General features: G+C 33.3%; 1 protein-coding gene across 1 annotated transcript; it reads right to left on the bottom strand.

Moving 5' to 3' along the window:
- Positions 1 to 328: 328 nt before the first annotated feature.
- Positions 329 to 8,173, bottom strand: LOC127725342 (uncharacterized). The gene is made up of 3 exons (XM_052232273.1): positions 6,368 to 8,173; positions 5,656 to 5,946; positions 329 to 1,751 (listed from the first exon to the last, which is right to left on the bottom strand). Exons 1-3 carry the CDS (start codon positions 6,415 to 6,417, stop codon positions 995 to 997), a joined length of 1,098 nt encoding a protein of 365 aa, XP_052088233.1. The 5' UTR covers positions 6,418 to 8,173; the 3' UTR covers positions 329 to 994.
- Between the last annotated feature and the right edge of the window lie 1,251 nt (positions 8,174 to 9,424).

Raw genomic sequence — 9,424 nt, 5'->3', positions numbered from 1 at the left:
TAAGCAACATGAAATTGACAAAACTAACATTTATACCTTTTAAGGATCCAATTAAGGTGGTACCAAACACCTTGAATATAATTGATTTTGCTCGTTGTATTTTCATAAAAACAAAATATTCTGTTCACTTTGACACTTTAACAAAAAAAATAATAATTGAGAAGCTCAATATTTCCTTTATAATAAAACGTGATTTAAACATTCAGCTGATTTTTACAGAGTTATCTCCCTGTAGTGTTATGTAAACCAAACATAAATACTTCTTCGTACAAGAATATATTAATTTTTATCAATCAACATTATCCAATAAAACTAACAACTTCTGTCGCACAAACGTAGGAGATTTTACTAGTTCAGAACATAATAGAAATAATTGAGTGATATGCTCTCCCTTTTCATAAACATCAAAAAAATTAAAGGTTGATAGTCATAAGTCTACAAGTAAAAATACAATGATGTGCTGTTTTGACATCTAGATCCACTAACATAGATGGTTTTAAGTAAAAGTGACATTGTTCCACGCTTTATGAAGATCATGATATGCAATATCAAAAACTTCCGTCCACTTATCATAGCAAACAGTGTGCTGACAAATTTTATTTTGAAGTAATAAATACAATTCTTTTGTAGAATGCAAAGATAACTCTGACAATCAAGCTCCGTTTTTAAAAATAGCAGTAATATTTACAGAGTGAGATATATTTCTCCTATGAACATTTTTAAAATAGTTTCAGTCCCTTCTTTAGACAATATTATCATTAAATAATACATATTTTCACAAAATTGTTAATATCACAATGATTATAGTTACATTTTGTATCATCTCAACTATTATAACCATGTCTCATATTGACTTAAATAATCTTTCAACAGCATTAATTAAGATCAAGCTCTTCTAAAATGTTGCTTAGGATGTGAAATAAATTAGTATCTGTGCATCAGTTTATCAAAGGCGACAACCTCATTTGTTTCACTAATAAAAACATGATTAAATTCACAACCTCAATAAACAAAACGCTAGTGCGCGCAAATAAAGACCTATACCTAGTCCATCTAGTTCTGCCAAGGGATTGACTTCCAGTCTTAGCTGTTGAAAGTCCGCTTCACTAATCGGACATATTATCGTTGGAACAGTTACGGTGTTTGAATCGGTTTCTGGCACTGGACCCGCCCAGTCTATACCGTAATTTTCAATATCTCCAATTTCTTCCTGTACAAAAAGGTCATCAATACCACGGTGTCCCTGTCCTGCTTGCTGTAGCACACCAAGAACAAACAACTGTTTAGGAGAATGTCCTTGTTCCGATGACAAACTGTGCCTATTCCACCCATCTTTAAAAACCTGAAGTGCGGCCTTGATACGTGGTGCATAAATGTATTGCAGACACCATAAATGCATTTCATTAGTAACATCAAGGCATTCATTTCTCTCCAAGAAATAAAACAGTTGGTGGAAGACACATGTGCATGATTGAAACATGTCACGCCACAAACGCTCTATTCGCTGGTTGTGAACACTTCGTCCCGTTATTATTGATCCCCTGTCTGCACCTCTATGGGCAATCATGAATGTTGCAATGTCTAGATTTTCCCGTCCATGATCTGTCCTTACTCTGGATGGTACTCCAAACTCCTGACAGGCGTTTGCAAAGGGTTGAAAGGTTGTACTCGCCTTATTGTCAAGAGCAAGATTTAAAAAAGTTAGCATTCTGCTGTACCCGTCAATTCCTCCATGGATTACCATACCCCATCTGAAAAATTGGATAATTATATTCTTACGAGTATGCGTGAGAACTGAGAAATCAACTATAATTTTCAAACGTCAATGAAATACACCCGTTGGAAAATAGTTAAACTTGATATATTAGTTATGCGTGACATGAATTCGCCGGTATATAATGATGTGTTCTAATAGCGTATGCCTAGAAAAACCAGATGCTCCGCAGGGCGCAGCTTTATACGACCGCAGAGGTCGAACCCTGAACAGTTGGGGCAAGTATGGACACAACATTCAAGCTTGATACAGCTCTGAATTTGGATTGTGATTAAATAGTTGACACAACATAGGTTTCTGACACAGAATGATTGGGTCTAAGAACTTAAACTTAAAAACTTAAAATTTTTAAATTGGACATTTACCTATTATGGTCCAATATCCAAAATCTAAATATATGGTTAGATTCAGCATATCAAAGAACCCCAAAAATTCAATTTTGATGAAATCAAATAAGGTTCAATTTTGGACCCTTGAGACCTCAATGTGGACCAGTTTGATAACCGGGCCCAAATATCAAAAATCTAAATACATGTTTAGATTCAGCATATATCAAAGAACCCCATATATTCAATTTTTGTTGAAATCAAACAAAGTTTAATTTTGGACCCCGATTTGGACCAACTTGAAAACTGGGCCCATAATCAAAAATCTAAGTACATGTTTAGATTCAGCATATCAAAGAACCCCAAGAATTCAATTTTTGTTGAAATCAAACAACGTTTAATTTTGGACCCCGATTTGGACCAACTTGAAAACTGGGCACATAATCAAAAATCTAAGTGCATGTTTAGATTCAGCATATCAAAGAACCCCAAGAATTCATTTTTTGTTAAAATCAAACTAAGTTTAATTTTGGACCCTTTGGACCTTAATGTAGACCAATTTGAAAACGGGACAAAAAATTAAGAATCTACATACACGGTTAGATTCGGCATATCAAAGAACCCCAATTATTCAATTTTTGATGAAATCAAACAAAGTTTAATTTTGGACCCTTTGGGCCCCTAATTCCTAAACTGTTGGGACCAAAACTCCCAAAATCAATCCCAACCTTCTTTTTAGGGTCATAAACCTTGTGTTTAAATTTCATAGATTTCTATTTACTTATACTAAAGTTATTGTGCTAAAACCAAGAAAAATGCTTATTTGGGCCTCTTTTTGGCCCCTTATTCCTAAACTGTTGGGACCAAAACTCCCAAAATCAATCCCAACCTTCCTTTTGTGTTCATAAACCTTGTAATTAAATTTCATAGATTTCTATTTACTTATACTAAAGTTATTGTGCGAAAACCAAGAAAAATGCTTATTTGGGCCCTTTTTTGGCCCCTTATTCCTATACTGTTGGGACCAAAACTCCCAAAATCAATCCCAACCTTCCTTTTGTGGTCATAAACCTTGTGTTTAAATTTCATAGATTTCTATTTACTTAAACTAAAGTTATAGTGCGAAAACCAATGTGTCTTCGGACGACGACGACGACGACGACGACGACGACGCCAACGTCATACCAATATACGACCGCAAAAAATTTTTGCGGTCGTATAAAAAGGGTTTTAAATTGGTAGTAGGTGCGAAATGTATTTCCAAAACAACAGTTGCAAATAATTAGTCGTAAAACTATTATTTAGCTTGTTTTTCTCATTGTTCAGAATATGAACGATTATATCATACTCAAATTCTAGATTTACTTATTTCAATAATAACTATTTCTTATGAATTTATAATCAGTAGCATCTTTGCGAAGAAAATGCAATGCATTTAAGAGTTCTTCCGTTTACTCATATTTTGCATGGCAAATATTATTTTGCCGTTAGATTTCGCACTGATTCATATAAATATAAATTGTTTACACAGAGTCACGCTTTGCATGTATGAAATTAAATGAAAATACTCTGACATGTAAATTAAGTACAACATTTAAACTCGATGATCCGTAACTAAAGCAGGAACAAATACCTCTGTGGAAATAAAATAATGTCTACTAGTTCAAATGCATGTCCCAAGTCAGGAGCCTGTAATTCAGCGGTTGTCGTTTGTTGCTGTTTATCATATTTATTGTACGTCTGAACCAGTGACAATTCTTGTTTTAAATGTTTTAAATTTGACATTTCGGTGACTTCTATAGCTTACTATGCGGTATTGGTTTTTCTCATTGTTAAAGACCGTATAGTGACATATAGTTCTACGCAATTTTGTCTCTGGTAGAGAGTTGTCTCATTGGCAATCATACCACATTTTTTTTTATTCCTCGATCGGTCTGTGTTATTGTTTGATCTTATTCTTTATGTCGATCTGAACAGTTAAGCCTTTTCAACTGATTTTCACAGTGGATGACCGTGAGGGCATTCCGGTGTTATGTTGCCGTAGTCATTTCTTTTTTTTTGACTGATAACCGATCGTATTTAGTATAATTACGCAAATATTATTGAGTGCAAAAATAACATTCCTTTTCGCTTGTTATAAATTAACTTGGATACTGAAGGATGTTAAAATATCTATATCTACGGATATGAACGTAGATAACGAATTTATCCCCGGTCTTAGTCCAAATCTGGCGATTATTAGAGAAATTCGACCACTAAGTGTAACGTGAAAGCAACGTTTTTTTCTTCATTTTTTTAAAAATCTTTTTATTGAAATTTGTGAATTTTACATATTGTTTACGGGGTGTAGGACTACCCTACAGGTAGTCAAATATAACACGTTTTCATACAGAGACAGAGAAACTGAGATGGGTCGAATCTGGCGCTCAATGTTGTGAAAGTTACATCATAGACGGCGCGACGTTGACGTGGGTAGTTTGCATAGCTAGGTCTGTAGTCCCATTCATTGACAATGTGGCAGCCAAATGACGCATTTACTAAAATGAGTGCAAATGATCGACATAATAAGTTAAAATTGTTAGTGGATAAAATATTTAATTACAGACTTCATTTATAATCTGCAGAATTCTATATTTCACAAGGAACAACCATGGAAATAAGGGAAACGCGCGCGACGTCCCCCCCCCCCCGGGTAATGGATAGCAACGTCCGGGGATATGAGTTAACAACCAGGGGCTATGGGTTTTGTTACGAAGTTCTTTAACCAATCAAAATCCTAGAAATATACTAAGCCGGGGATAAGTTTTTTCATGTCTCGTTGTTGATGGCCGTGTGGTTGCCTATAATTGCTCATATCCACCTAATTTGAACTTTGTTGGATAGTTGTTTCCTTGGCAATCATACCACTTTTCTTTATTTCTAATTTTCATTTAGTCTTTAAAAACTGTCAAAAACACAAACATTCAAATTATATAACAGTTTTAAAGTAAAAAAACATGTACATGCTTGTGAGAGTGGGTTATGTAATCTCCATGAAAATGAGATGCGAATGAAAGTGCTAATACAATTGACTTATCAAAAGCCGACTATACGGTATGGTTATTTTTTCATTGTTGAAGGACGTATGGTTGCCTATAATTGCTTACATCCACTTTATTTGAACTTTGATGGAAAGTTGTCTAATTGGCAATCATGCCTCATCTCATTATATTTATATAAATTACAAATTTCAACATTTAAACTATGAAAAACATTCTGGTATATAAGTTGTCAAAACATATGTGCTTGGAAAAAACGTCAATGTCAACACAAGTGCATACCAAACACCATTGACGTACCATTAGTGGTTCCCTTGGATTGATCAAATCACAAAATAATACTTGTAAACTGTTGACGACGCAACCATCGATGCCGACGAAAACAAACAGCCCACAGAGGCAAGGCAATAACATTGAGCGTATTAATAACATGTATGAATTTTACCACGTTCGATCATATCATTAGATAAAAATTATAAAATATGTATATATTTCAAAGTTACAAATATTTCGTGACCTTATCAACTTGTGATTCCCATCTACATGCCATAAAGCGTTTGGACCAGAAACTTGGTACGATCTTCTTCGTATCGTTCGGCACCATCGTATTGCTACTCCGGCTTCGTCAACTCTGATGAGGGATTCTGCTACTCTTCGTCTTTGCAAAACGATTCCTTCTGTTTTCAAAATTCCTTGGACCATTCGTTGACCTAACGATCTGTTAAACTGGGTTATCCTCCTTACATGATTATCTAAATCGGTGTCACTAATGACTGCATAACGTCTCCTTAGGAGTATTCTGTAGTCCCTGAAAATAATTATTTTCTATGTTATTTAGAATATGTTCGGGATAGTTTACTCAGGTTTCACCGAACATATCAATTCTTTTTATAAGTCTACTCAATTATCGAATATATATATCAGAGTATTTTCCATGCAATGGGTAACTCCACAGATACCACTTGCACTAGAGTATCAAAAACTGCTAACCCTTCTGATACAAATGGGATAGAACCGTTTTTTTCGTTCGGTTAGTGTTGTACAATATTTAGTTTTCTTTCAAATGTTTTGTTATTGCTGTTTGCATGTTCGTCCTTATTTACTTTGGAGATGGTGTTGTCTTTTTTCTTAAGATTCGTTTTATTCCCCCCTTATTATTTAGTTATATAATCTAAGATATAAGATTGCTTGCTGTATCATAAATTGTTAGAATTGAATTTGATATTTACCTCAATCGACGCTTTATGCTAGATACTGATACATGTAGAAGACTTGCCATACATTTTCTAGAAAATCCAATCTCAACCAAAAATTCCAATTGTTCACGAGAGATGTGGTACCTGGGGCGTCCTATTCCGCCATATTGAGATAGCCTTAATCCAATATGTTCTGTTTCCGACCTGTAAAAGAGTGATGAATAAATCTAGTATCCAGATCCTTCTCCTCGTTTTACTAATGACAGTTTTTTTTTGGTGAAGAAGAGTCCTGTAGAGAGTCTATAACAAAACTCTGCATTCCCCGCCTACGACAGTAGAGGGGGCACAATGTTTAGGTATGGGTGTCCGCCCGTTCGTCCTTTTGTTCGCCTCGTATCTGGTTAAAGTTTTGGTTTAAAGTAGGGTAATGTTTTGGTTTGAAGTACTTTTGGTCATAACAACTTCACACTTAATACACATGTATATTTTAAAGTGAACTGTTTAATATCTATATATGAATGCATCGATGAGTTAATGCCACAACCTCGTAACTGAAAATGTGTCACTTTTCAGAAAATGATATACAAAGTTTGATTGCCAATATAAATTTCATTTTACTTCAAAAATGTATCAAATTAACTTTGATTGCGCAAATACTCCTAATGGTTATAATTTTATAATTTGATGCTAATTGGATGGCAGATAACCGATACAAATGCTTTTGAAATGTTTAACGGATATATAAGCATTCTATAATGATTAAATTTGATGCAGATGTGTTTGCCATAAGGTCATAGCTAGTGATAACAGGTATCCGCTCTTAGGTATATCATATTTTAAATTTTGTTTGATAAGCATCATTGCATTTGCAAGCGATGAGAGATTGTGGAATTTAGAATATGAATAAATATAACTGAATGAATTTTATTTACTTTAAACGTTATATAAATTTAACAATGATATACATACACACACTGTTATAAAGCATTGTTAAGGAAAAAAGATTATGTAAAGCAATACAGTAGATGAAGGAATTATGGAAAATGGATTTAAACTGAAAATATTATTCAATTCGCAATTTCCTCAACCGATAAGAGATGGTTACAAAATTTCTGAAACATATGTCATTGTCTTCATAATACTTGTTTGACCTTTATAACACATAATACTATCTACACAAAGACCTTGGCTTGATGAATTTATTGTGTGAATTAGTATTCATTAAATCTTAAAGACATAGAAATGCAATGAAATGTATCGAAATTCCAAAAGAAAATCGTGTGTTATAGCTGTGTTTCACAAAAGAATATACAGTAACCCCAAATAAGATTGAAATCATAATCCAACAATTTTGTTGGTTTTTCGAAATCGTTAATATCATTTAGCTCGTATGAAAGAAAAAAAAATACTGAATTAGACTTTCCTTTCAGTATATTTCTTTTCCACCAAAGCCAAGTTATCTTGATTGTTTTCTGTTTATATTGTATGATTTTCTTTTAGAATAGACTTTAAAACTTACATACTGCACTATTTATCACACTATAATATACCAAAATATACCATGACAGATTTACCAAAAAAGTATGATAAAATACAAAACACAATTATGTAATACAGTTTATGTAATGCATACCGCATTCGGTATATGCTAGAGAAGGAGCAAGTCTCAATATAACTTAAGGTTTTATTATATCTGATAATCCTCATATGCATGAACATTGTTAGATGTTGTTTTCCAATGACAGATCAGGGTGTAAGTCTGGGGTGGTGTTATCGAAGCTATCTTAGGATTAGGACGTGACTGTCCTAAGACCATCTAATGACACGTCTTTGTCTTAAGTCATGATCTCGAAGCTCTCTTAACTTAGGATATATTGCATTTTTCGTCCTGGTGTTTTTTTTGTGTCAGATAGTAATCCTATGTAGAAGCTAAGTTATTGTCTTGGAATAACACCTGACCTCGAGTTAACAGTAAATGCTTAAGCTGGTACAGTCTGTTTAACTTTGCATTATCTTGGACTGTCCCTCCATCAAATTGCTGGACGACCATATCTGGGGTGGTGTTCTCGAAAGTATACTAAGATTCAAATTTAGGATGGATCATCTTTGGACACTCTTATGGAAATGATATATGGTTAAAAAATGCACTAAAGTTGCGATTACAAGACCAATACAAACAGTTGTGGAATACTCAATTACAAGAGTCTACAAAAGCAGTAAATAATATAATTTTTAAGTTAGAATTAAATTTTGAAAAATATTTCGATATCTTGGATTTGCACGAAAGTATTATTTTATGTAGATATAGAACCACAGACTCCCAATAGAAACAGGGAGGTGGAAAAATGTTAATAGAAATGAAAGAAAATGTCATTTTTGTAATATTGGTAGAATTTGGAGACGAATTTCATTATCTGCTAGAATGTCCATTTTTTAACGACAGTAGAAAATTATACCTTGATAAGTACTATTTTGCTCTTGTTAATACACTAAAGTTTAGAAAATTGATGAGCAAATTAAACAAAAAGTCAGATCTAAAAAGATTATGTAAATTTATAAAGTGTATAAATAAATATGTGGGTCCTTCTGGCTAAAATGTATATTATTTTGAAAACCACTGTATTGTATATATGTTTTGTAAAAAGATGCATATTCATGTACATATTTTGCACTCTCTCTGTACCTATGTATCTGCAATGGTTATGAAAATAAAGATATTGCTTAAGTTAAGTTTTGAAGCTATCTCAGACGCATCTTATTTAAGGACGGTCTAAACATATCCTAAGTGCGAAATTTCAATTTGCTTAAGTATTTTTTTTTATAAAACATTTATTAATGACGAAAACCAATTAATAAAATTGTTTACAAATTTTATAATTACATGTACATGTATACTATTAAATATAAAAAAGAAGATGTGGTATGATTGCCAATGAGACAACTCTCCACAAGAGACCAAATGACTCAGAAATTAACAACTATAGGTCACTGTACGGCCTTCAACAATGAGCAAAGCCCATACCGCATAGTCGGCTATATAAGGCCCCGAAATGACAAATGTAAAACAATTCAAACGAGAAAACTAAAATT

Source organism: Mytilus californianus, unplaced genomic scaffold, assembly GCF_021869535.1.
Source record: "Mytilus californianus isolate M0D057914Y unplaced genomic scaffold, xbMytCali1.0.p SCAF_15, whole genome shotgun sequence".
NCBI lineage: Eukaryota > Metazoa > Mollusca > Bivalvia > Mytilida > Mytilidae > Mytilus > Mytilus californianus.
This window is presented reverse-complemented; position numbering and strand designations above follow the sequence as displayed.